Raw genomic sequence first — 27,009 nt, forward strand, 5'->3', positions numbered from 1 at the left:
GGCGGGGACCACTCGGCAGCCCGGTGGCCCATCCACTTTATTCCCTCAATGGACCCCCCAGGTCCAGGGAGCAGCGTGAATCCGTAACTGGCCCAACCTTGCCCCTCGCTGCCCCTGATCCAGACTGATTCCCAGTTCCTAGAAGCCGCTGGCCGTTGGTCCCGTGTCCTCTCCACGCCCCGCCCCGATTGTTCATCTTAGATGCGGCTTCCTCCGAGAAGGCCTCCCTGAGCCCCAGCCCTGGCCCCAGGTTCTCAGCGTCCATTTCTGCCCCAGCTCCCTCTGGCCCGCGGACCCCCAGAGCTCTGGGCCTGGGTCTTGCCCCGGCGTCTAAAGGCGGCTTCGGGAGTGTGCACCGAGCCGAGCTGGGAGCCAGCGGCGCCGCGCTGTCAGGAGGCGCCACCGGCCCAGGGCGGCTCGGCCCGGCCGCGGACGGACGCGGGGGCACGGCTAGGCTGCGGACGGGCAGACGGATGGACGGACGGACGGACCGACGGACTGACTGAGAGACCGACAGACGGCCGCGGATGCCGCGCCTCGGAGCGGGCGGGGGCGGGGCGGGCCGAGGGGCGGTGCGGAGGCCCCGCCGGAGACATGCGCCCTGCTCCGCCCCCCGCCCCCCGCCCCCGGCCGCCCGGCGCAGCAGCGGAGCGGCGGGAGCGGAGCGCGGCGGCGGCGGAGGCGCCCAGGGGAGGGAGGGGCGGCGGAGCCGAGCCCACCGAGCGGAGCGCGCCGGCCGCCGGTGGTCGCCGCCAGCATGCCCCGGCCCACGGGCCGCTCCGCCGCCAGCCACCCCCGCGGCCCTCGGCGGCCCGCGCTCGGCCCAAAGGCGCGGGAACCGCAGCCGGAGCCGGAGGCGGGAGCAGCGAGCCGGAGCCCCGGACGCCCGAATGCAGGGTGAGCGCCGCCGCCCTGGCCCCTGGTGGCGGACGGGCCGGAGGACCCCGGGGGGAGGACACGGCGGGAAAGGAGGGGGCTTTCCGCGCTCTCTTGGTCGCGGGGTCCGTACGAGGGGCCACGAGCGGCGCTTAGCGCTGGCATCCCCCCAACTTGGGGACCTTCAGGGTAACTTCCCCGGGGCCAGCCCCTCCCTCCGTCCCCTTGCATCGGGACCTGGCAACGCCGTCCCTGGGGGCTCTCAGGGGACGGGGGCGGGGCGGTCTGGAGATCCCGAGCCCGCCCCTGCTCAGCGCAACCCGGAGGGGTCCGGAGGCCGCAGTCCCGCCAGGTTTCCCAGGCAGCCGCTTGGACGCGCCCTCGGCGTGGGGCAGGACTTGGGGGACCCACTGGGGACCAGTACGCGAGAGCACGCGAGTCGAAGCAGGGGTTGCACGAGCCGTGGGGGGATTGGAACCCCGGGGGGTTGGGACTGTAGGGGCGGGGACTGGGGGGGGCGTGCCGGAGATGTCCAGGTCTCGCGGTGCGCGTCCCTCCCTGGGCAACGGCCAGGCCGGACCCCGTGGAACAGATCGGCTGCAGCGCGGGCGGAGACCAGCGTGGGGGCGGAAGCCGGGGCGCAGCCAGAGCCCGGGGAATTCTTTCAAGTTCTGGGTTCTCTTTGTTGCGCAATGGGGCCTCGCGGCCGCGCGGCCTCATTGGCCCAGAGCCGTGACGTCACGCCCCGGCCACGCCCGCGGGTCTTGCAGAGGGAGGCCGGGTGGGTCCCAGGCTGGCCGCACCTGCAGTCGTCCCTGCAGTAGGCGGGGAGGTGGGAAGCCAGGTCCTGAGATGCTGCGGGATGCTTTAAGTGCCCTGCAGGAGAAACTTCCCAGCAGGAAACAGTGCCATCCTGGGTCCCGTCGGCACTGTGGGGATCCCAGCCTGGGGTCTGGCCCTAGTGGCCGCTCCATTCTATGATGAATGAACAGAAAGGGTGCAATCCGTGGGTCTGTGGTCACTGTCTCAGAGCCAGACGGACACTTTGTTCCCACACAACCAGTCCTCTGTCACTCTGCACTTGGAACCCGGTGTCCACGCCCCGCCCCCCAGGACATTCCTCTCCCATGCCAGGACTACAGCACCCAGGAGTGCCTGTCCCCAAACCCAGCCCTGACACTATCCTCTCCGTGTTGCCCTGAGCTTCTGCCTGAAGTATTCCCGTCTGCAGTGTGGGAACAGTGAGACCTGCCCTGCAGACCTGAGGTTCAGAAAGAACTCAGCTCTAGGGACAACAACAACAACAACAACAACAACAAAATGCGCTTTTCCCCAACAGTTTAGGGTTTGAGAGGCCAGGACTTTGGTGTCAGGCAAGTGGAGTTTGGATCCTGGCTCAGGCATGTGCTGGCCAGGGCAAACGGCTTCACCTCTCCCTGCTTCTGCTGGACAAGCTTTACAGTGGGGAAGAATTTTGGGGACACTCACTGGAGGAGCATGCCCGTTTACAAGAGGATGCACGTGCCCCTGCCCACAGACCTAGAACCTTTTTTTTTTCTTTTTAAGACAGGGTCTCACTCTGTCACTCAGGCGAGTACAGTGGCACAATCATGGCTCACTGTATCCTTGACCTCCCCAGGCTCAGGTGATCCTCACACCTCAGCCTCCCAAGTAGCTGGGACTATAGGCTCACACCACCACCCCTGGCCAATTTTTTATTTTTTGTACAGACAGGTTTTCACCATGTTGCCCAGGCTGGTCTCGAACTCCTGGGCTCAAGTCATCCACTCACCTTGGCCTCCCAGAGTGCTAGGATTACAGGCATGAGCCACGAGCCACGGCACCCGGCCTTCAGACCTAGAGCCTTTCCCGGCAGTAAGGCACCATTAGGCTAGACGAGAGGAAGAACTGGCACCGTGAAGGGCTGGGCTGGTTGCAGCCTATGGCTCCTTCCTCACCACCCTGCACCAGTAATCAACACGTGGACAGGGTGGGCTGGGCTAGACAGAGCCTATTGGGCATCTGAGGGAAGGCCTCCCAGTCTCACAGCCAAGGCGGCCCTGGGCAAGTAGAAATAGATGTTGACTTGATAAGTGCATGCTGAGTCCAGTTTCCTATTTGATAGCATAAAGACCACTGGTGTCTGCAGCCCTCTCGCCCACAGCGATTACTCACACTCTGCTCTGAACCCCCAAAAGGCTGCCAGGCACCCCAAAGGCTGGAGGTGGCCCAGTGCTCCCCTCACTCCTGAGGCTAGTCTGCCCCAGGTCCTGGTCCCAGTGAATATGTATCTGCCCGCAGGTCTGAGGCTCCCCAGCACCTCCAAGCTCAGTGTCTTGACCCATAAGAGACAGCACAAGGCTGGGTGCTCACGCCTGTAATCCCAGCACTTTGAGAGGCCCAGGCAGGCGAATCACCTGAGGTTGGGAGTTCAAGACCAGCCTGACCAACATGGAGAAACCCCATTTCTACTAAAAATACAAAATTAACTGGGCGAGGTGGTGCATGCCTGTAATCCCAATACTTTGGGAGGCTGAGGCGGGTGGATCACAAGGTCAGGAGTATGAGACCAGCCTGGCCAGCATGATGAAACCCCGTTTCTACTAAAAATACAAAAATTAGCTGGGCGTGGTGGCACGTGCCTATAACCCCATCTATCCAGGAGGCTGAGGCAGGAGAATCGCTTGAACCAGGGAGTCAGAAGTTGCAGTGAGCTGAGATCATGCCACTGCACTCCAGCCTGGCAACAGACCAAGACTCTATCTCAAAAAAAAAAAAAAAAAAAAAAAAGCACAGCTCAGTGAGCTGGGAGGGCTTTAAGAGAGACATTTATTTAGATGGGGAGGCTTTGCTGAGTGCTTACTATGTGCCTGTCTGCATTCTAAACACTTTCCCTGGCATAGTGCAGTAACTACCCACAACGTTTTTCAAGGTAAGTATTATGTCCAGTTTACAGAGGAGAAAACTCAGGCACAAAGGAGTCACGCAACTCACTGGGAAGCTGGTTTTGGGGCCCTGCAGCCTCAGTGGAGTCCACGCTCTTTCTCGCATACCATGTGGCCTCTACGCTGCACTCAGGGTGGTTTACTAGACACGGGAGGGGCTGGTAGAGTCCAAGGGACCACCCTGCCTCCCACGCTGGGTCTGGGATGGGGAAGAGGAGGCTACTGTGCAAGCAGAAATCTAATAAACATTTGGGAAGGAATTTCCCTGGCTACAGCATTCCCCCCTACCCAGGAGGCCAGCGAAGGAGCCCCAATGTCGCCCAGACTAGGCTCCTTCCACAGGTCAGGGGTCTGGGCAGGTCCAGGGCAGGGGCACCAAGATGAATGAGACACATTCCTTGGGGCCTCGGAAGGTCCAGGGGAAGTCGGGCCACAGACAGACCAAAAGAACTCTGGACAAGAGGCTGGGCACCGTGGCTCATGCCTGTAATCCCAGCATTTTGGGAGGCCGAAGCAGGTGGATCACCTGAGGTCACAAGTTCGAGACCAGACTGGCCAACATGATGAAACCTCATCTTTACTAAAAATACAAAAAATTAGCAGGGTGTGGTGGCGGGCGCCTGTAATCCCAGCTACTTGGAAGGCTGAGGCAGGAAAATAGTTTGAACCCAGGAGGCGGAGGTTGCAGTGAGCCGAGATCCACCCTGGGTAACGAGTAAAACTCCATCTCAAAAAACGAAAGAACTCTGGACAAGACAAGCAGGAGGCCTGCCAGCTGGTGGCTGGGACATCGCTGCCTTCCCTGCCCGAGAGCCAGGGGCCTTGGCTAAGGCAACAGTGGCCCCCCACCTTGAGCTGAAGATACTTCCTCTCTGGGGGGCATGGGGCGTGTCTGGTGCTGTCGATGCCCATGAGGACCGGAGCATGAGAAAGAGAGCAAATGAGGCTAAATGGGCCCTGGGTGAGAAGGGCCAGTTAAGTGTGATCAGAGCACAAAGTAGGCCTTCACTTGGCACTTGGCTTCTCCCACATTGCCTGCCTGGGCTGCAGCCAGAGGGCTGCCAGGCTGGGAAGGGTGAGGGAGGGACTCGCTGCCCAGCCCCCTGGCAGGATGGGTGCTTCCCTGCTCCCCGCCACGTGCCTGCTGCCCAGCATCCTGTGTCCCCGACTCACATGGAAAGGCCATCGGCACTTCCTCTGACTTCAGAGTCAAGCTCTGGTCTGGTTTACGGGCTGTCTCCAGGCCCTTGCTGCCCAAGCCAACCAGAGCATGAGACTAGCCACCACCCCAGAGCACCCACTGTGTGCCAGACCTGGGCCCAGGGCTACAGAGATGTGGCTGCTGTCCACCTCAGCCTCCTCATAGAAGAAGCACTGAAGTCCCTTAGAGGAGAAGGTACAGTGACCTTGCCCCAGCCATACCACTGCTGTGTGGGGGCTTTAACCCCCGCCCGGGGTCTGGCTATGGAAGGCCAGCTGGGGGCTGACATAGCAGACTGCCTGCCCCCTCTCAGGGTGGTCAGGAAAGTGGTGACCAGCTCCCTTCCCCAACAGGTCACTTGGGGAACAGGAGAGGGAAATGGAGGTTCAGGGGGCATGGTCCTCCTGGACATGTCCTCATGTGGCCTGATGAAGTGGAATGAAGGCAAGCGCGGCAGAGGTGTCCACTGTGGGGGGCTCTGGCATAGGCTGTGTGAGGATTCTGGAACATTTGATGACAAGAGGACTTGTTCTGGGATAGTGCCAGGGCATGCACAGGGCAAGAGTGCCCATCTGGACCCACCATGGCTGGTTCCCTGAGGATTCAGGTAACCTGGAAGGAAACCCAGATATTGAGCTTTGACCAGGAGTGGATGGAAATGAAGGAATACACACTTACTGGGCACCCCCGTATACAGCCCCTGGGTGTCAGGGACATGGGCAGGAGGGTCCTCCCCGGGGGTGGAGAGGAGGGTGCAGCCTGATGTAAGCCAGGGCCAGATAGGTCATGGTGCGCCGGGGCCTTCCCTGCCTTAGGGCATTTGTGCTGCTGTAACACAGTGCTTAAGACCCAGTAACTCATGACGAACAGATTTATGTCTCGCCAGGTGTGGGAGCACTCACCCTGTAATCCCAGCTACTCAGGGAGCACTCGCCCTGTAATCCCAGCTACTGAGGAAGTTTAGATGTGAGGATCGCTTGAGCTCAGGAGTTTGAGACCAGCCTGGGCAACATAGTGAGACTCTGTCTCTAAAATATAAAAATAAGGCCGGGTGCGGCGGCTCATGCCTGTGATCCCGGCACTCTGGGAGGCTGAAGTGGGCAGGTCACTTGAGGTCAGGAGTTTGAGACCAGCCTGGGCAACATGGTTAAACTCTGTTTCTACTAAAAATACAAAAAAATTTAGCCGGGCATGGTGGTACATGCATGTAGTCCCAGCCACTCGGGAGGCTGAGGCACAAGGATGGCTTGAACCCGGGAGGTGGAGGTTGCAGGGGCTGAGGTGGTGCCAGTGCACTCCAGCCTGGGTGACAGAGCAAGACTCAGAAAGAAAGAGAGAGAGAGAGAGAGAGAGAGAGAGAGAGAGAGAGAGAAAGGGAAAGAAGGGAAGGAAAGGAAGGAAAGGAAAGGAAGGAAAAGATACACATATATATATATAAATGTTTTTTTCAAAAAAGAAAAGCTGAGAAATCCAAAATCAAGGTGCTGGCAGGTTTGGTGTCTGGCAAGTCCTGGTCTATGCTTCAAAGATGGTGCCTTGCATGCTGTGTCCTTTGGAGAGGAGCAGCACTGTTGCTCAGGTGGCAGAAGAGAGAAAGCTCCCTGAGAGAGAACTCACTCCCAGAAGCCGTTTTGTAAACACATTAAACCCACCCATGGCCTAATCACCTCTTAAATGTTTCATGGCCAGGCACTGTGGCTCACACCTGTAATCCCAACACTTTGGGAGGCCAAGGTGGGAGGACTGCTTGAGGCCGGGAGTCTGAGACCAACCTGGGCAACAGAGCAAGACCCCATCTCTACAAAAAAAGTTAAACTAGCCAGGCAGGGCATGGGGCTAACCCCTATAATCTCAGCACTTTGGGAAGCCAAGGCAGGTGGATCATGAGGTCAGGAGTTCAAGACCAGCCTGACCAACATGGTGAAACCCTGTCTCTACTAAAAATACAAAAATTAGCCGGGCGTGGTGGTGCGTGCCTGTAATCCCAGCTACTCAGGAGGCTGAGGCTGGAGAATTGCTTGAACCCGGGAGGTGAAGGTTGTAGTGAGCCAAGATCATGCCATTGCACTCCAGCCTGGGTGACAGAGCAAGATTCCGTTTCAAAAAAAAAAAGTAGCCAGGCATGGCAGTGTACCCCTGTAGTCCCAGCTACTCGGAAGGCTGAGTGGGGAGGATCACCTGAGCCCAGGAGTTCCGTGCCACAGTGAGCTATGATCTCACCACTGCACTCCAGCCTGGGTGATAGAGCAAGACCTAATTTCTAAAAAAATAGTCTTACCTCTTAATACTATTAGAATGGCAATTGGCCGGGCGCGGTGGCTCAAGCCTGTAATCCCAGCACTTTGGGAGGCCGAGACAGGCGGATCACGAGGTCAGGAGATCGAGACCATCCTGGCTAATATGGTGAAACCCCGTCTCTACTAAAAATACAAAAAACTAGCCGGGCGAGGTGGTGGGCGCCTGTAGTCCCAGCTACTCGGGAGGCTGAGGCAGGAGAATGGCGTAAACCCGGGAGGCGGAGCTTGCAGTGAGCTGAGATCCGGCCACTGCACTCCAGCCTGGGCGACAAAGCGAGACTCCGTCTCAAAAAAAAAAAAAAAAAAAAAAAAAAAAAAAAAAAAAAGAATGGCAATTAAATCTCAACACAAGTTTTAATTAAATTTCAACATGAGTTTTGCAGGGGACATTCAAAGTGTAGTGCTCACCATCATCTCCCATCCCAAGTACCCAAGGGCTACAATGCTGTCGCCAGAGCAGAAGTCACTGAGTGCCCATTGCCACCCCCTACAGATGCTCGTGGTCCCAGCATCCCTGAGCCGCCAGGAGTGAGGGCTGCTGCTCCCCGAGACCTGGCTCCAAGGAGGATGCCACAGCCGCCTGTCAGCTCCGGTCTGCACCATGAGTGATGAGCGGCGGCTGCCTGGCAGTGCAGTGGGCTGGCTGGCATGTGGGGGCCTCTCCCTGGTGGCCAATGCCTGGGGCATCCTCAGCGTTGGCGCCAAGCAGAAGAAGTGGAAGCCCCTGGAGTTCCTGCTATGTATGCTTGCGGCCACCCACATGCTCAACGTGGCTGTGCCCATTGCCACCTACTCCGTGGTGCAGCTGCGGCGGCAGCGCCCCGACTTCGAGTGGAATGAGGGTCTCTGCAAGGTCTTCGTGTCCACCTTCTACACCCTCACCCTGGCCACCTGTTTCTCTGTCACTTCCCTCTCCTACCACCGCATGTGGATGGTCTGCTGGCCCGTCAACTACCGGTGAGCATGTGAAGCTCTGGGGTTCTTGGGGTTCCATGCAGGCATGAAAACAAAGACATGTCTGGTGTGCCCATGTGCACATAGGAGTGGCCACACCTGTGGCATGCTGGGAGGGCAGGCAGGCTCAGGAGGGGCCGCTGTAAGCTGCTGGGGGCACACACGTAGCTTTGCATGGGTAGACACAAGCAGCCAATACGGAATGCTTGGAAGAGGGACGTGTGACAATGTTCATAGTGTCTCCTATGCAAGGAACAAGGCCCCACCACACTGGCTGTGCCATGACTATGATGTACTGGGGGGTGTGGGGTGCCTGGGTGGTGAGGATCCCCTACATGTCCCCAGAGGCCTGGGGAGGCCCCTGTGGGTGACGCCAGATCCCTCTGTTCCACCTTGCCCCATGCCAGGCTAAGCAATGCCAAGAAGCAGGCGGTGCACACAGTCATGGGTATCTGGATGGTGTCCTTCATCCTGTCGGCCCTGCCTGCCGTTGGCTGGCACGACACCAGCGAGCGCTTCTACACCCATGGCTGCCGCTTCATTGTGGCTGAGATCGGCCTGGGCTTCGGCGTCTGCTTCCTGCTGCTGGTGGGCGGCAGCGTGACCATGGGCGTGGTCTGCACAGCCATCGCCCTCTTCCAGACGCTGGCCGTGCAGGTGGGGCGCCGGGCTGACCGCCGCGCCTTCACTGTGCCCACCATCGTGGTGGAGGATGCGCAGGGCAAGCGGCGCTCCTCCATCGATGGCTCAGAGCCCGCCAAAACCTCTCTGCAGATCACGGGCCTCGTGACCACCATAGTCTTCATCTACGACTGCCTCATGGGCTTCCCTGTGCTGGTGGGTGACAGCGTCGGGCAAGGGAGCCTGTCTCTGGGACAGCCCTGGGACTGCTTATACTCCAGGCATCAGGTGGTTGAGTCCTCAGACCCAATCCTTTGAGATGGGCTTGATCATTGTTCCCATTTTCCAGATTTGGAAACCGAGGTTCAGAGAGGTGCAAAGACCTGCCTAGAGTCAGGGCAGCCTGGTGGGACTCGAGCCCACATCTGGCAACTGCAGGGCCCGGGCCTTCCTGCTACAGTGCAGAAGAGTTTGCTCCCCTCACCCGAGGCCCGTTTTTTTGTTTTTGTTTTATTTTATTTTATTTATTTACTTATTTTTTTGAGACAGAGTTTTGCTCTTGTTGCCCAGGCTGAATGTGCAGTGGTGCAATCTCAGCTCACTGTAACCTCTGCCTCTTGGGTTCAAGCGAGTCTCTTGCCTCAGCCTCCCAAGTAGCTGGGATTACAGGCACCCGCCACCACGCCTGGCTAATTTTTTAAATTTTTTTTAATTTTTAGTAGAGACGGGTTTTTACCATGTTGGTCAGGCTGGTCTCAAACTCCTGACCTCAAGTGATCCGCCCGTCTCAACCTCCCAAACTGCTGGGATTACAGGTGTGAACCACTGCATCCGGCCTCAAGGGCCATTTGATGCAGAGGTGGGATAGCATGCCCATGGGTTTCCTGGTGGATCCAGGTCCCAGGATGGACAGAAGGAGCTTTGGTGCCGTAGGTAGGTAGGGGCGCTGGATCAGGAGACAGAGCAAGGCCAGGGCGGACCTCAAATGTCTGTTGGGGAGTTGCTCTTGATACTAACTTCTGGGGAAGACCAAGGTGAGGGCTGCTGTGAGAAGGGCCTTGCCAACAAGAGTCTGAGGTCCAGAGGGGCTGCCTAGGGTCCTCTTGGTGAAGCTGGGACCAGCTTGGCCCAAAAATGAAGTCTGGACTCAGTAGCTAACCCCTCCCCACTGCAGGACTCTATGCCCGTCCCTGAAAGGTCTGCAGTGAGACAGGGAGAGGACTGGGGCAAAGACTAGCCTGATGTGTTTCATCCAAGCAGCAGGCAAGGCTGCCTCCCCTGAGTCACTGCAGGACATGAGGACACGGGCTCCAGAACAGTGACTCGGGGGGTAGAGCTTCAGAGTCGGAGCCTTGATCAGGAGGCAGCCCCCACTGCCCCACCCTCAGCAGTCCTGGTTCCCCCCAGCTAAGGGTCTTCATGTGTACAGTGGGGCCTGGCGGCCCAGCCACTGTGCAGATGGAGGGCAGGGGCTTCGTGAAACAGCAGGGACCCACGAGGCACCTCGGGAGCAGAGTGGGGGCAGTGTGGGGGAGGGGCGGGCTGGGAGGGAATTGGAGCCATCCCCGCTTCTCTTAAGGACAGGGAAGAGGTTACAGCTTGTGGGGCTACTCCATGCTGCTGTTATAAAGTGTCCAGAATCGGCGGGCACGGTGGCTCAAGCCTGTAATCCCAGCACTTTGGGAGGCCGAGACGGGTGGATCACAAGGTCAGGAGATCGAGACCATCCTGGCTAACACAGTGAAACCCCGTCTCTACTAAAACTACAAAAAACTAGCCGGGCGAGGTGGCGGGCGCCTGTAGTCCCAGCTACTCAGGAGGCTGAGGCAGGAGAATGGTGTGAACCCGGGAGGCGGAGCTGCAGTGAGCTGAGATCCGGCCACTGCCCTCCAGCCTGGGCGACAGAGCAAGACTCCGTCTCAAAAAATAAAAATAAAAAAATAAAGTGTCCAGAATCTTCACCCTCTAGAGCATGGGCTGTTCTTAGCCCATTTTCCAGATGAAGACACTGAGCCCCAAAGAGGTTTAGCAGCTTTCTGAGGGTCACGTGGCCCACAAATGACAGAACGAACATCCCCACATCATCCACACTTTCACTCTTTTGTGGCAATCACTTAAGTATCGCTCTTTGGGACACAGCAATGAGGTCTCTCCTGGGAGAGGAGGAATGCAGGGTCCCTGGGCAGGGACCCAAAAGCAGGGTTAGGGCCGAGGAGGCCACTGGCTGGGAAGCGGGGGGCAGAATCTTGAATAGGCTTGAAACCTGGTTCTCTAAGCCTCAGCTTCCTCATCTCAAAGGGGGTGGCAGCCAGGCACAGTGATTCATACCTGTAATCCCAGCACTTTGGGAGGCCGAGGCAGGAGGATCGCAAGGCTGCAGTGAGCCATCATTGAGCCACTGCACTCCAGCCTGGGTGACAGAGTGAGACTCTGTCTCAAAACAAAGCGGGGAGGAGGTGGTAATCCATGCCCCACTTCTCTCCATAGGCAGCCAGGAGGGAGACAGAGCAGGGCCACCCACTGCTGCCCAGCAGCCAGGTAGCTCCCGGAGTGCAGGGCCTCCCACTGCCAAGCTCGAGCCCTTTCCTCCCGAAAGGCCCCTTCTCCTTGGCAGGTACCACCTGTCAGACCTGCCGTACACATGGGGAGACCGAGACTCGGGGAGCTTGTGTGATGGTGGGGGGGTCCTGCAGGTGCCAGGCCAAGCCCTGTGCCCACAGGTGGTGAGCTTCAGCAGCCTGCGGGCCGACGCCTCAGCGCCCTGGATGGCGCTCTGCGTGCTGTGGTGCTCCGTGGCCCAGGCCCTGCTGCTGCCTGTGTTCCTCTGGGCCTGCGACCGCTACCGGGCCGACCTCAAGGCTGTCCGGGAGAAGTGCATGGCCCTCATGGCCAATGACGAGGAGTCAGATGACGGTGAGGATGGTCTAAGAGTGACCCCGGGGAGAGTGGTGTCTGGGAGAGGTCATTGAGGTTGGCAAGAAAACGGCTGTCAGGCAACCCCCCTAAGGTGACTTCATTCTCAACCACCAGACACCCCCTGTGTCACTCCCAAAAGTACTTAAATGTCCAAGGGACCCAAGCCAGCTTCCCACAGGGCACTCTCCTATCTAGCTTGGCTGCCCTAGGTTCCAAGTAATGGGATGTTCTGGTTAACAGAGAGCAGGGTAGACATGTCTGCAAGTGCTCCAGCTGAGCTCCCAGGCTCACCCCCCAACCTCAGGGATCCCCAGCAAGCTGCCCTGGGGGCTCCTGCAGACCCAGGTCCTGTCTGGATACCATTATCAGCAATACCATGACCCTCGGCCCAGCCCTTGCTCTGTCCAGGCACTGCCAGCCCTTTGTATGTGTTATTTAGTCCTCCCAGGGTCACCTCAGGTCCCACCCCATGTCCTAGATAAGGAAGCAGTCTCAGTGAGTGAGCTCCCTGCCCTGTCTCACAGTTAAAGGGTGGCATATTTGGGATTTGAATCCAGAACCCCTCCGCTTCCCTTTTCAGCTAACCAGCCCCCACCTTGTATATGTCTGTTGGGTCAGGGGGTCCCTGAGATTCCCTCCCAGATGCTCCCAAGTTTCCATGGCCCTAAGGCTCTGCCTGCCCCACCACCCCACAGAGACCAGCCTGGAAGGTGGCATCTCCCCGGATCTGGTGTTGGAGCGCTCCCTGGACTATGGCTATGGAGGTGACTTTGTGGCCCTAGATAGGATGGCCAAGTATGAGATCTCTGCCCTGGAGGGGGGCCTGCCCCAGCTCTACCCGCTGCGGCCCCTGCAGGAGGACAAGATGCAGTACCTGCAGGTGAGCACAGGGCTGGGGGAGAGGCCGCACCTGCGGGTGGCGGGGTGTCCTGACCTCCCTGAGGCCTCTCCACTCGGAGCCCATCTCACGCCTTCTGCAGTTGCAGGGGTGGCTGTCACCATCCAAGGACGTGCTGGCCAAAGGTCACACAGCCTGTGTGGGTGGGCCCCAACCGCCACCCCCATGGCCCCTGTCACCTGAATTATCTCCTGCCGGCTCAGTGTCCTCAAGGAGCGCCTTCCCCAACCAAGGGCACAGCCCTGCGGCTCGGAGAGACTGCGCCAAACCTCACGGCTCCCAGCCAGGCTGCCCCGGCGCGCAGCCTGATCCCTAACCCATGGAAGGCCCTTCCCCGGGGTGGAGAAGGGTTTGTCCCGGTTTTCCAGGAGGGCAGCTCGGGGTAAAAGCCAGCCGCGTCCTGACAGGTCCCGCCCACGCGGCGCTTCTCCCACGACGACGCGGACGTGTGGGCCGCCGTCCCGCTGCCCGCCTTCCTGCCGCGCTGGGGCTCCGGCGAGGACCTGGCCGCCCTGGCGCACCTGATGCTGCCCGCCGGGCCTGAGCGGCGCCGCGCCAGCCTGCTGGCCTTTGCGGAGGACGCACCCCCGTCCCGCGCGCGCCGCCGCTCGGCCGAGAGCCTGCTGTCGCTGCGGCCCTCGGCCCTGGACAGCAGCCTGCGGCGAGCCTGCGACTCGCCCCCAGGCAGCCCGCGCCGCCGCCCCGGGCCCGGCCCCCGCTCCGCCTCGGCCTCTCTACTGCCCGATGCCTTCGCCCTGACCGCCTTCGAGTGCGAGCCACAGGCCCTGCGCCGCCCGCCCGGGCCCTTCCCCGCTGCACCTGCCATCCCCGACGGCATCGATCCCGGAGAGGCCCCGACGCCCCCAAGCAGCGCCCAGCGGAGCCCCGGGCCACGCCCCGCTGCGCACCCGCACGCCGGCTTTCTGCGCCCGGGCCTGAGCGCATCGTGGGGCGAGCCCGGGGGGCTGCGCACGGAGGGCGGCGGCGGCAGCACCAGCAGCTTCCTAAGCACCCCCTCCGAATCCTCGGGCTACGCCACGCTTCACTCGGACTCGCTGGGCTCCGCGTCCTAGGACCGCCGGCGCCTCCCCACGGACGCCAGTCAGGCCAGGCCACCCTCCAGGGCCATGGCACCAAGGACGCCCGCCTCCGCCCCTCCCAGGGGTGAGGGAGCGTTGGCCTCGGCGTTTGTCTTCCGGCTCCTCTCAGCTGGCCTTGTCCCAAGGGCGACGGCTGCCCCGGACGACTGCACTGGCACCGCATGTTCCTGGCTGAGTGAGGTCGGGCCTGGGGAACTGAGTGACATCCCAAGTTTGGGCTCGGGAAGTGAGTGACATGTGCACGTCCAGGTGCGCCATCACCAACCCTGGGCAACAGGACATCGCGAGCAGGGAACCTGAAACAGGGCCACTTCGGGACCGAACAAAGCCCCGCCTTGGAGAGGCTGAGCTGGAGCCACTGGACTCGCCAGGGGCTTTCCACCCACACTGCACCATAACTGCCACACCCGGGGGGGGGGGGGGGCGGGGGTACAGTGGATCTCTAAGCACAGGGGTCTTCAGAGCCCAAACAAGCTCTGATCAGGTCTCTCTGCTTCCGACCTGTCCTGCCTCAGTTTTCCCATCTGATGAGCAGGTGACCACGTTAACTCTCAGGGCTGTTTGAAGTCTCTTGGTCGCAGGCCCTGGCCACTGAGTGGCCCAGGTGTGAGAGGTCGTCTAGGGCTCTGTGTGGCCTTTGTGGAGGTCTGTATTCAGCATGTGGCCTGGTGTGGCCCCCTAGGCCTGAGGCCTCCTACTCTCCGTGCCCCCTACCCCCTTGGAAACCCACACTCCACCCCAGCTAAGCACAACACTCTGCACCACCACCACTGGCACCTCAGCCACCTTGACCACCATTAGTGTCCCCACCCTCGTTACTCTGCAATCGTTGCCTGTTCCCACCACATCAGCTCCCCCCATGGCTCCCACCATGTGTGCGGTGCAGGCAGAGAGCACGAGGGCAGCAGGGCCTGGGCTTCCGTGTCCCCACGTCCTCCCCAGCCTCACTCCCCACCCGTGCAGGCCTGGCCAGGAAGGGATCCTGGCAGGGGCTTCCAGGTTCTCAGCTGCAAGGCCTGGCTCTGGGCAGGCGTCCAACCCCTGAAGCAATGTATTTCTTTGCCTTCCCTCCTGGGCAGACCCTTTACAGGCCTGGGCATTGCCATGGGCCCTGGGTCTTCCCAGGCTAAGGAAAACCAGGAACAGCTATAACCTTGAGCTGGTGAAATAGGGCAGATGAGAAAGCTGTCTCCTCCAGACCCTACCCCTATGCAGTGGCCCCACAATATGAAAACCTGGGGTACTTTCCAAGGTCAGCATACAGCCTGCCTGTACCCAGTTCCTTCTGGCCGTCAGGTGGCCAAGCCTATCTCATCACCCTTCAGATAGGGTCCCACTCCCAGAACAAGCTGCTGGCATGGGGTGGGAGGCTGCCTAAGCCTGTCTCTGCTTCAGAGGCCCCTCCAGTCCCTGGCTGTGGGGTAACTGGGGGTATGAGCTGTGGCCACAGATGAGCAAGGCAGGGAAGTACAATCCAACCCTGGCCGCGGGAGGGGCCATCTCTGGCCAATGCTGCTGTGCCTTCAAGGACTGACAAGTTACGTAGGGGCAGAGGTCACCAGCTAGCCATTGTCTCCTCCATCTGGGGGCCGTCTGTCCACTTGTCACCTTAGGTTTTCACTCATTTGTCACCTTGGGGTTTTACTCTGTATGTTTCATATCCAACGGCAATACAGGGGGACAGAGTCCCCTAAATCACTCCAGTCCTGCGGTTTTTACAAAAATAAAGGGGGGGACCCTGGGCCTGGAGTTCTCTCCCAAACTTTGTCCGGCCTCCAGGCCTGTTCGCTGCGTTTCTAAGGAACTTGACCCTGGCCTCACTGGGGAGGGAGTTGTCTTCATAGCACACCCAGAGCCAGGGATCCCTTTGTAGTTTTTTGACAACTGAGCATTTCTCTTCTGTACAGGACCCAATAAAAACTTCCTTATGATTTGCACCTGGCATTCCAAGGCTGGTTTCATGGAAAACCCTTCTACAAGCTCACAGCGGGGCTGGTCAGCTGCCCCTTAATGTCTTCCTCTGGAACCTGAGTTCTGGTAGTGCGCCATTTTTGGGGGGTTGGACTTGCCCTCTGTCTTCAGACAAATGCTGCAGTCCCACCAGCGAGTGAGGAGTGAGATGGTCCTGGAGTAACAACAGGATAAAGCAGTGGGGTGGGCTCTACAGCCCACCAGTGGAGGAAAGGCCCTGTTAGCCCAGGTGGCAACCCCTGCCCCAGGGTTGGCACCTGGGGCTGCTAGTCACCGTGAGCTTGACTGAAGAGAGTGAACAGGTCAGGGCAATAGGAGCTGGGCCTAAGCCACCTGGGACTTGTTGAGCCCCTGTCCCCGCGGGGCCCTCCTGGAATTTGGAGGAAGGACTTTTGGGCCTGCAGTGCAACACCGCCACCTGGTGGACTGCAGAGGGATTTGTCCTGGCCTCCACTTCACCCCACACCGCAGGAAGCACAGACCCGAGAGGCCAACCTGGACGGCGACAGCCGGGACCCCCACCCTCGCCCCAACTCCAGCGAGCCCACTAGGTGCGACTGTGGAGCCGGGCTTTTGAAGGACCTTGAGTCCTTCACGCGTTTGGATCAGGACGGGTTTAGTGCCCTGCAGGCCAGGGCAGTCCAAAAAGAGAAGAGCTTCTATAGAAAGTTCATATTTGTGGTTCCAAAACATGCACCTAAGTAGGCATCGCAGGGGTGGGACACATTAGACCTCTGATGTCCTCTTGATGCCCACTTCACAGATTCGCGCTGGCTTTATTCTGAATTACAAGCTGTCGGGAGGAGGTGCCAGGATCTCTGACCCCACAACCCCAGCTCCCCCTCGGTGGCCCGGGATCCTGGGCCAGAAGCCCAGGGGAAGAAAATTTGACCTGAGAACCTCCCACCACCGAAGTCCGTGCGCAGCAGTGACCTCGTTATGAACCAATAAAGTGGCGCAGCGCGCTCCGAGAGCCGTCCAGAGTGTGAATTCTCCGGCAGCCCTAGGGATCTGGAGCTGCGGGGGTCTACGGGGTCCGGGCCTGGAATGTGGGCCAGGGTCTTTGTCGAGCGAAAGGCGTTCCCCTCTCCCACGAGAGGCACCGGGTTCACTTTTGCAGCCCTCAAGCTGGTGCCACCAAGCAATGGGTCCCTTCTAGGAACCGCGTGGGCGGGGCGTCCGGGTGAGGCGGTGCATCTTAGGGGCGGGGCTTCTGAGAAGGGCAGGCCTCGGGGAATGCGCCGGCCGGGTGGGCAGCGCTGCTTGCGGAGGAGGTCTTTGGAAGCCAAGAGGGTCCCAGGTTAGGGGAGGCTGGGGGCCCCTCGCCGGCGGGGCGGGGCCAAGCGCGCTTTGTACCGGTGGGAACCGGGCGCCCGCGGTCCGCTGAATGGGCCGGGGCGGGGCAGCAATTCTCCTCGCTGCGAGGGGTCAGCTCTGCGCTGCTGCCAACTGAGACATTCCCACCGCTGCGCGGCAGCCGGGCGGGGGTGGGGGCGGGCGGGTTGCCCGCCAGGGGTCCCTGGGAAAGGGGCTCAGCCCAGGACACCCCCTCCCAGCCCCTCCGGAGGATGGGCGGAGAGCGAGCAGTTCGGCGTGTGTAGGTGGAGCTGGAGTGGGGGTGGATTATGCCCAGACGCGCAGACCCGGTCCGGAAGGGCTGGGAGTATTTCCCTGCGCTAGCGGGGCGCGCGGCCCTCTCCAAGCCACCCCCGCCCGTGGACCAGAACGGACGACTGGGAGGTCCCAGCAGTCACTGTGGGCGTGCTGAAAATAGTCCCTGTGTCGCGAGACCAAATAGGGAGCGCCTTCAGTTCAGGCCATCCCCGGGGCTTCACCAGGGCCGCCACACGCGCAGGCCCAGCCCAGGGCTCTCGGCGCAGCAACTCGACGCTGGCTGCGGCGGGGGAACGCTGGCGGACGAGCCGGGGAGACCTCCGGGGAGGAGGAGCGGGGGTGGTGGGGACCGCGGGCCGCCGGCGGCCGGAGCAGGAGCCCAGACGGCGGGGGTGCAGGGGCCGTACGGCGCGGGCGCCTCCTGCACCAGCCCGGCGCTGTCCATGGTGCTGCCGGCGGCCCGCTCCGGCACCAGGGGGCAGAGCAGGCCGCCGCCGACCTCATCTCCGCGCCGAAGGAGCTGGCTCACGCCTGGCAGGCAGCTGCGGAAGCCCGACGGGTGCTCGGCTCCGCTGGGCACAGGCCAGAGCCCTGTGGGGAAAAGTGGACGAGAGAAACAGGAAGGGGAGGGAAGGGGAGGGGAGGGGAGGGGAGGGGAGGGAGGGGAAAGGAGGGAAGAAGCGTGTTGACGAAGGGAAGAGGAGGGCGGAGAGGTCAGACGACCCGAACGTCTCCCCCGGGGTCCAGACCTCCTACCACCCAGATCGCAATCGCACAGCCAGCCCGGGCTTTACTGCTCCTCCCTCGACCCCTAGCGAGCTGGCGCCCCCTCCTCGCCAGCTGCCCAGCTGTCCTCTTTATTTTTGAGCTGGGGGTCTTGCTGTCTTGCTATGTTGCCCAGGCTGGTCTCAAAAGCCCAGGCTCAAGAGGTCCTTGAGGCATCCCTGGCTCTGATCCCACAAGCCTCCCCCTACTCCCTCCAGCTCTCCCGTGTACCTTGCAAGGAGTTCTGAAGGCTTCTCATGTACTTCACGCTCAACTCCAGGATGTCGGCCTTCTCCAACTTGCGCTTCCGGATCTACGCCACCATGGAAAGGTCTATTAGGCCGGCCTCCCGAGGTGGAGAGAGGGAGGTTGGGATCGTATCACCCACCCACCCCCACCCTGCCTGAGTCTTACCTGGTGCGAGTAGTGTTTCTCCAGCAGCGACTTCAGCTGCTCCAGTGACACGTTGATGCGTGCCCGTCGCTTTTTCTCCATCAGCGGCTTGGAGATCTGCAGATGAACGGCCTTCAGAGTGTGGGACTGCTACCCTCCTGCCCTCTGTCCCCCCCACCTCCTGGGGAAGGGCACCTGCCCCTCACCCCTCAAGACCCCAGACCTTTCGGAAGTTGCTGGGGAGGCTGCCCCGGGCAGCAGGCTCCGTGCCCATGTTGCAGTCCGTGCACCAGTGTGAGGCAGTGCTGCCTTTATAGGGACCCTCGTTTACATGTCAATGAGGCCCTCTGGACTCTAGAAACCTCGAGGAGGAGGGGACCAAGGGAAGACGCATCGGGAAGCTCCCCACCTCCTTCCCTCAGCCCCCTCCCATAGCCCAGGCTTCTTCTCACCTTCAGGACCCCCACCCTGCCTCCCGAGGGACCCCCCTTCTCCTTTCTCTCTTTTCCTTATCTCTCTGGCCTCCACCACTTCCCAAGTCTGAGGACCCCTGCCATGCCCACCCCCCTCCACGCCCATCCTGTCCCAATCCCCGTAAGTTCTCTAGTCCCACTTGCCAAGTCCTTGATACCCTGGAGTGCAAGCATTCCGGGGATCACCTACTGGGGAGGTACCTGGGCCAGCTGGCCACAGGCTGCCACATGACTATGACAGGGCTCTGGGCTCCCTCAGGACTGATGACGATGCCAAGGTGACACCTCTCTGTGCACTTCATGCTCTGGCCATACCCGCAACGCCACATTAGTTGCCCTAAATGTCAGGACAATGCAGCAATTTTCTGCCTGTGGCTGCTCAAAGCCGGGCACAAGCCAAGCCCGCAGGGGCCACACAGCAACGTGCGTCCCATTAAAGCGTGCAGCCCGCCCTCGGGGCCACAGCCAGTCTCATCCTTGCTGGGGCACTGGGCTTGGGAGGGGTCCTGGTGGGGGTGTAGCCTGGGTCCCGTGTTCTCTGACACTGCTAGGATCCAACGCAGACTTCCCACAGGAGGCAGGTGGGGTGAACGCGGCTTCCTCCCCCTGCCCCACAGCCCTGGGCTTCCGGGCTGGGTAGCTTTGGTGGCAGACCCTCTCCCCATGGAGAAGCACTGGAAGTCTACTCCCATGAGCCTGCTGTCAGCTCCACGCACAGGTGGTGGTGGCAGGAGGCCACTGACATTCTGGGAAGAGCTCCAGGCCACACTTCGAGAGGCCCAGGGCCCACACCCCAATCCATGATTCAAACTATGGGGGACCCGGCCGGGCGCGGTGGCTCAAGCTTATAATCCCAGCACTTTGGGAGGCCGAGACGGATGGATCACGAGGTCAGGAGATCGAGACCATCCTGGCTGACACGGTGAAACCCCGTCTCTACTAAAAAATACAAAAAACTAGCCGGGTGAGGTGGCAGGCGCCTGTAGTCCCAGCTACTCGGGAGGCTGAGGCAGAAGAATGGCGTAAACCCGGGAGGCGGAGCTTGCAGTGAGCTGAGATCCAGCCACTGCACTCCAGCCTGGGCGACAGAGCCAGACTCTGTCTCAAAAAAAAACTATGGGGGACCCATTGGAGGAGGTGCCTGGAGCACTCGCCCCAGGATGGGTTAGGCCCTACAGCAAGGTTCTGGGGCCATCCCCCTGGTTGAACTCCAGGAGGCTGAACTGTAGTCGCTGTGATGGACAGGAAGGCTGACCTCCAGGAAGTCCCTGGGTTCAAACCTAGACATCTCCCGTGGGCCCTCATGGCCTTAGTTTTGGGATTTGTAAAATGATATTCTGAACAATGCAGCCCCCATTGCTTCTGAGGGTGACAGGGAAGTCGCAAAAATTCTGCAGCTGAGCCCTGTGGCAGAGGAATGAACAAACCGGCTTCTGTGTAGGGACTCAGGGTGGGGTGCACCCCCCAGCGCTGTCAAGCCGGGGTATCTCCCCCGAGCCCGCCCCCGCCTACCCTCCCCAGGATAGCGGCGTTCCCAGGCGCCAAGCAGCGTGGAGAATCGCGCCACGCCCTCCCCCTTTCAGGCCTAGGCAGCAGCAACAGCAGCTCTGGGGCTCTCTCCATCTCGGGCCGCAGGGCCCGCGGGCCAGATCTGGGCCGACCTGGGCCTGGGAGGGCGGCGGGGGCCGAGACTAGGCGGCAGGCGCTGGCACGCGCCGGGCAGCTTTGAAGCTCCAGGACCAGCCGGGCCGGGGCGTCCTCCGTGCGACTCGCTCCGAGCTTGGGGAGGTGGCGGCGCGGTACAAAGGCACCGCGGGGCGGGCGGGCGGCGCGGCCGGGCACAAAGGGGGCAGTCGAGTGTTAAGGGCATTGTGCGGGCCCCACAAAGCGGCGCCCGCCCCCGCCCCCTCGGGGCCAAACTCCGGGCGCCCCGCTGGGCGCGGACTTCCAGCTGCTGCACATCTGCACGGAGGCCTGGCGCGCGCCGCGCCCCGGCAGGCCTCCCCTTCCCCGCGTTCTCGAGCTGCGGGGCAGCGGGGCAATTTGTCCTCTAATTACAATCCTTCCCTGTAAACCGCCGCCCGCGCCTTTCAACTCGGGTGCATTAGCAAACCAATGGCTCTCCGCGCAGCTCTCGCGGCCCGCAGCTGGGTGCCCGGCCCGCCCCCTCTCCTGAATCCGGGCCGCCATAAAGGGGCCCTGGGGCTGCCCCCGCCGGAACCCCGACACCCGCCGTTCCCAGGGCCACCACCCCTCCCAAGCCTGTCCCCTGGGATTCCAATCGCACTGGGTGGGGCCGCTCACGTGGATGGCTTAGTGTTTCTTAAGCAGTGGAAAATTGACCGCAAAATGCGCTAATTCGCAATGTTCTGCTTTGGCTGCAGGAGGCAAGGCCCGCCTTAAGGCCTGGGCGGAATTCTCAGGCGTCGCTCCGCCCTGGTCCACTGAATGGACTTCCGCCTCTGCGGCCCCCCGCACCCCAACCCCGACACTGCCCGCCGCGCCGCTTGTCCTGTGGCCCGTTTTCGGGCAGGGGTCTCCCCAACTGGAATGATTCCCCTACTTTCTGGCGCCCCCACCCGTGGCTCCTCCATCACAAACAGCCTCCTTGTCCGCTACTCGCCTTACACTGGCCGAGGGTCGCGCAGGATCAAAGTGGAGAGAGATATTGGTGCGACTTCCACCCTCCCCTTCTCCGAGCTCTGAGCCGGGTTTCTCCCCACCATGGCCACTTTACCCTCACTTCTTGCTCCTCTCTCTGGGCAGCCACTTCCTCTACTACTAAGTTACAGTCATTGTGCTTTGCATCTGGCAAGGTCATTGGGAAAGACAGCAGACTAGTCTCTACAGAGACCGTTCCTAGAAACCCAGGCTGAAGACTCGGAGTCCACCCTCCACCCCAGCTTGTCATGCTGCTTACAAGCCCTGAGTCTGGGCATCCTAGCACAACCTCAGGCAGGCGTGGCTCCAAAGGGGCTCACATAGACCAGGAGGTATTTTCAGAGCTGGAGGGGGAGTGGCAGTAGGTTCACCCTGTCCTCTGAGGGCAAGCAGGACAAAGCACTCTCGGGCTGCCAGGAAGGGCATGGACCAACTTAGAAGCGGGGCTTACGCAAGCTGGGATGTAGGCCACCAACTCCCTTTCCATCTTTAGCATCTGGGGTCCCCAAGGCAGCCTGGAAAGGAGCACAGGTCCAGGAGGAGAAGTGGGGAGACCCAGGCCCCCCTCTGCTCATTCAAGGAAAAAAAAACTTCCTTCTATAACTCCTGAGGGCTCTTTGAGCCTCCAAGGCTGCTCAGGGCCCCTCCTGTCTCATGTTGGGGAATTTAACACAGAAAGTGACAAGTGTCTGTGCCACCCCTTCCCTCATTTGGTTTTCCTGAGTTTGGCAAAAAAAAAAAAAAGAAACGAATAAAAGAACATTATGTCAGGTCTGGGACCAAGTAGGGAGAGGTTTTCAGGCCCCAGGACAAGAGCCCTACCTGTGGCCCATCCCAGAGGATAGCCCCGTGGCTCCGGGTGGCAGCCCCTTCCCTTCTGCACTTCCAGGGGTTTGAACCAGTGCTGACTGGTGAGTGCTGCACAGGCTACTGTGGATGCAGGTGACTAGAGGGAGAAATCTGTTGTCCCCCTCTGCAGATGCATTTCAAAGTGACATGAAGTGATTGCTCCATGTAATTAACTATTGGGACACACAGCAAAAGCTCTGAAATGACTCAGCCAATTGTCTCCAGATGCGGTTGGAGAGGCTGCGATTGTTTAACTCTCTTTAGCTGTGTTGGGACTCCCAATAGCCCAGCAGACAAGGGCCCTTCAGATGACAAAGGCTGGGACTCCAGTGAGTGCATCAACGCTGACCTGGCCCAGCTCGGGGAGAGTGAGTTCAGAAAGACCCCCATTGCCCCAGGCTTTTGTATTTCTCCCCAGCTGGCTCTAATCTTTAAATATTTACCCGGCCCCTTTGTGCACATATGACTTACGCACTTTGGGCTGATGGTGCTCATAAATTACATGTTGTTTTCCTGTTTTTCAGCCTAGAAAGAGGGAGCTTTCACTCCTTCAGCCTGGAATGGCCAGAGGAGGGGAAAGAAAACTTTTGGAAGATGGGGATTCCCTCCTGGGAAGAGCTGCAGCCACACTGGACAGGCCCCTCCCTGCGGCCCTCCCAGCCTCCATGTGGACAGAGGATGGGGCAGAGGCCTGTGAATGACTGGGAGCTGCAGGGGACCAACTCTCTTTAAAAAAATCACCAACCTGGCTGGGCACGGTGGCTCACACCTGTAATCCCAGCACTTTGGGAGGCTAAGGCCGGCAGATCATGAGGTCAGGTGTTCAAGACCAGCCTGGCTAACATGGTGAAACCGCATCTCTACTAAAAATACAAAAATGAGCCGGGGGTGGTGGCAGGTGTCTGTAATCCCAGCTACTCAGGAGGCTGAGGCAGGAGAATCGCTTGAACCCAGGAGGCAGAGGTTGCAGTGAACTGGGATCCTGCCACTGCACTCCAGCCTGGGCGACAGAGTGAGACTCTGTCTCAAAAAAAAAAAAAAAAAAAAAAAAAGAAAGAAAAAAGAAAAGAAAAAGAAGCCTAATTTCATCTCAGCCTAGAGTTTAACTTGGGAATAGCATAGTGGTTCTCAGGGTTCTCTAAAACAGGAGGTATCCACACTCGGGTTCAGGAAAGAAAGCCACCTCAGCCTGTGGGCGGATGGCAGGAGGGGGAGGGAAGGGGGAGGCAGCAGAGGGAACTTCCTGCATGAGAAAGGGCTCCCTTTGTGCCTGCCTGGAAAGCTCCTAGAACAAAACACATTCAAATGCTTATTTACAAGAAAAGGCAAGCAAGGCATGCCAGGCAGAGCTGTTTTCCCTTTTTTTCTTATATTTTTGTAGGTGTGTTGTCCTGGAGCATAGAGGGATGGGTGCACAGTGGGTCTGCTTGATCAGATTGCTTTCCCCTGTAGCAGGAAAGCAGGTCCCTGTGTGGGGTCTGCGTGTTTCTGTGTATCTCCGTGTGTATATTTCCCTGTGTCTATGTGCCGCCCTCTGCATGTGACTTTGTTTCTCTGGTTTGATGCCCTTATGTGCTTAGATCTGCTTCCTCTCCTTTCTCCTCCATCACTGCTCTGTGAACCCTGGGCCCTGACAGATTTGGCAACTCCTGCAACTTCTGAAAATTCTCCTTCCCTGGAGTCCGGCCCCACCTGGGAGGAGACCGCTACCTCTCCTTTCTTTCTCCCTTCTCCAAAATGGGGCTGATGAAGAGGGAGGGGCCAAGGGGAGGTGATGGGCAGAGGAGAGAGCATTGCTCTGGTTCTCCAGTCTGGTGACATATTACTCTGCACCCCTGAGTGGCAACAGTCCCTGGGGGTAAATCAGGGCTGTCATACATTGAGGAGAGCAAAAGCCAGAAAGGGCTTCCCAGGTACAGTGGTTTCTGGCCCCAGGACCAGCTCACTTCCAGGGGTGAAGGTGCGATGAGTGCCCTCTGGTGGTCCTGAGGTGTCCTGGTGCGGAGGGAGAGGTCCTGAGTCTGGGGGAGACCACAGGAAACTGGTGGCAGTCACAGGAGCTCTCAGCTCCCAGGAACATTCACACCCAGGCCTCCTTCCCATGTGGCACTGCAGCTGGGTGACTTTGATTTTTAAAACATTAAATCTATTTTCAATTCCCATCCACCAAGTTTAGCAAGTTTTCTGAGCACCGTTTAAACATGGTGCTAGGTGCAGTGGTGCATGCCTGTAGTCCCAGATACTCAGGAGGCTGAGGCAGGAGGGTGGCCTGAGCCCAGGAGTTTGAGGTTGCAGTGAGATCAAATGATCTCACCACTGCATTCCAGCCTGGGAAACAGAGTGAGGCCCTGTCTCGAAAAAAATCAATCAATAAAATAAAATAAAGTGGTACTGGGCTTTACAGAACAAATACCAATCTGTGCCAGAGAAATAAGGACCCCCACTGTACAGGAAACAGAGGCACATAGAATGGATTTGCCGAGGTCACAAAGCTAGGCTGCAGAGGGTGAGGGGTCTGGGATTCTAGCCCAGCCTCTCCATCCAGCTTCCCAAGTACCAGAGCTCCTGCCAGGACCTGCAGGGACTAGAGTGGAGAGGTGAGGGGCTCAGATGCAGGACTCACAGACCGCCTGCCTCTCTCGCTGACCCACCGCTTGGTGCCAGCCTCCCTGAGGGCCTGTCCCCATCCCTTCTCAGCCTTGCTTCCTCCTGCCTCTGTGCCTTTCAAACACTGAGCCCTCACTCCCTCCTTGATCTCATTTCCAATGGAGGGCAGGCTGTCCATCCCCGAGGGCCCCAAGGCCTAGCTCCGGCGTCTGTTCCTTGCAGCCTCCTCGCCCTGCCGCCATCCAAGCTGAGGGCCTCCCCTGGGGTCCCTCTCTGCTCCCCATCCTTGCTCTCCTTCTGCCCCCATTCCCAATCCTGCAGAGTTTATTCCAGTTTATCGCTTACCGGCTTTTCTCCTCCAGCACGGCTCTCTGAGCTACCTGAGGTGAGAGCATTTACTCTTTGAAAAGTAAATAATAACTTCTGATTATAAAAGTAATCTATGGGCCGGGTGTGGTGGCTCGCGCCTATAATCCCAGCACTTTGGGAGGCCGAGGCGGGTGGATCACCTGAGGTCAGGAGTTTGAAATCAGTCTGGCCAACATGGTGAAACCCCAGGCTGCCGCACTCCAGCCAGGTTGACAGAGTGAGACCTGTGCCTAAAAAAGAAAAAAAGGAAAAAAAAAAAAAAGGTACATATATAATCGGCGTTATATCATTTTGGCTTATAGCTCGATCATTTTCCCAGGCTCAGATACCTGCCCTTTTCCCCCAAGTGAAGTCAGGATCACACCGAATAGCTTTGCCTCCTGCTATTTATAAACCTAATATAGACCGGGAGCAGTGGCTCACGCCTGTAATCTCAGCACTTTGGGAGGCCAAGGCGGGCAGATCACGAGGTCAGGAGATCAAGACCATCCTGGCTAACACGGTGAAACCCCGTCTCTACTAAAAATACAAATTAACCGGGCGGGGTGGCGGGCACCTGTAGTCCCAGTTACTCCTGAGGCTGAGACAGGTGAATGGCGTGAACCCGGGAGGAGGAGCTTGCAGTGAGCCGAGATTGCGCACTGCACTCCAGCCTGGGCAACAGAGCAAGACTCCATCTCAAAAAAAACAAAAAACAAAAACCTAATATATCCTGAGCATTGCCATCACCGTCCAGCCTTGTTCCACAACAGGAATTTCAGCGGGCGGTGGTCCCGTCGCATGGATGCCCAGGTGCAGTTGTCCAGGCCGCTTTCTAGGGACCCTTAGAGGGAGGGAGGGAGATTGCCGCACTCGGCCGAACCCACGCCCCAAGGCGTCTGGTTTTCGGGGACCACGCAGGGACGGCGAGGGTGCGGCCGTTTCAAACTTTTTCTTTTTTTTGAGCTGGAGTGTCACTCTCACCCAGGCTGGAGTGCAGTGGCACAATCTCGGCTCACTGTAACCTCCGTCTCGCCGGTTCAAGCAATTATCCTGCCTCAGCCCCACCAAGTAGCTGGGATTAAAGGCGTGCGCCACCACGCCCAGCTAATTTGTGTATTTTTAGCAGAGACGGCGTTTCCCCATGTTGGCCAGGTTGGTCTCGAACTCCAGACTTCAAGTGATTCGCCCGCCTCAGGCTCCCAAAGTGCTGGGATTACAGGCGTGAGCCACTGCGCCCGGCTCGTTTCAAACTTTACATTGCTTCTTGGGACAAGAACCTCCTGAGTTTGGGACTAAGTTTGGGCAGAGGAAGGGAACGACTTCTCTCACCGCAGGCCGGCCCCAGCCGGGCACAGAGTCGGGCTCAGAGCCCGGATGTCCCCGAGGGGCGGGGCGGGGCGGGGCACTACCGCCAAATTCGGGCCACCAACGGGGTGGGCCCGAGTTCTCGCGAGAACTGGCAGGCGGCGCGCAGCTCCGGGCAGCTGCCCTTCCCGGGCCGGCGTCGGCGGCGCAGT

At 59.5% G+C, this 27,009-nt stretch overlaps 2 protein-coding genes across 3 annotated transcripts; one reads left to right on the top strand and one right to left on the bottom strand.

Moving 5' to 3' along the window:
• Window positions 1-628: 628 nt before the first annotated feature.
• Window positions 629-15,745, top strand: GPR153 (G protein-coupled receptor 153). Of its 2 annotated transcripts, XM_045387875.3 has the most exons (6): window positions 629-897; window positions 7,813-8,276; window positions 8,681-9,110; window positions 11,615-11,807; window positions 12,506-12,690; window positions 13,116-15,745. In XM_045387875.3, the coding sequence occupies exons 2-6, from the start codon at window positions 7,921-7,923 to the stop codon at window positions 13,779-13,781; spliced, it is 1,830 nt and encodes a 609-aa protein (XP_045243810.2). In that variant the 5' UTR covers window positions 629-897; window positions 7,813-7,920; the 3' UTR covers window positions 13,782-15,745. The 2 variants fall into 2 exon arrangements, with proteins under 2 accessions (XP_045243810.2, XP_073878057.1); XM_074021956.1 differs by lacking the exons at window positions 629-897; window positions 8,681-9,110 and having other exon boundaries at window positions 8,132-8,276.
• A 787-nt stretch (window positions 15,746-16,532) lies between these two features.
• On the bottom strand, window positions 16,533-21,445 carry HES3 (hes family bHLH transcription factor 3). The gene is made up of 4 exons (XM_045387905.2): window positions 18,775-21,445; window positions 18,573-18,668; window positions 18,390-18,471; window positions 16,533-17,984 (listed from the first exon to the last, which is right to left on the bottom strand). Exons 1-4 carry the CDS (start codon window positions 18,823-18,825, stop codon window positions 17,611-17,613), a joined length of 603 nt encoding a protein of 200 aa, XP_045243840.1. The 5' UTR covers window positions 18,826-21,445; the 3' UTR covers window positions 16,533-17,610.
• Between the last annotated feature and the right edge of the window lie 5,564 nt (window positions 21,446-27,009).

This window comes from Macaca fascicularis, chromosome 1 (genome assembly GCF_037993035.2).
Source record: "Macaca fascicularis isolate 582-1 chromosome 1, T2T-MFA8v1.1".
In the NCBI taxonomy this organism is placed as follows: domain Eukaryota; kingdom Metazoa; phylum Chordata; class Mammalia; order Primates; family Cercopithecidae; genus Macaca; species Macaca fascicularis.

Excerpts from the sequence above, each read along its gene's own strand:
- HES3 (XM_045387905.2), bottom strand. The coding sequence starts at position 18,825 with ATGGGCACGGAGCCTGCTGCCCGGGGCAGCCTCCCCAGCAACTTCCGA. Across the intron at positions 18,669-18,774 it reads TCCCCAGCAACTTCCGAAAG|ATCTCCAAGCCGCTGATGGA; the intron begins GTCTGGGGTCTT and ends GTTCATCTGCAG. Across the intron at positions 18,472-18,572 it reads AGAAACACTACTCGCACCAG|ATCCGGAAGCGCAAGTTGGA; the intron begins GTAAGACTCAGG and ends ATGGTGGCGTAG.
- GPR153 (XM_045387875.3), top strand. The coding sequence starts at position 7,921 with ATGAGTGATGAGCGGCGGCTGCCTGGCAGTGCAGTGGGCTGGCTGGCA. Across the intron at positions 8,277-8,680 it reads TGCTGGCCCGTCAACTACCG|GCTAAGCAATGCCAAGAAGC; the intron begins GTGAGCATGTGA and ends GCCCCATGCCAG. Across the intron at positions 9,111-11,614 it reads TCATGGGCTTCCCTGTGCTG|GTGGTGAGCTTCAGCAGCCT; the intron begins GTGGGTGACAGC and ends CTGTGCCCACAG.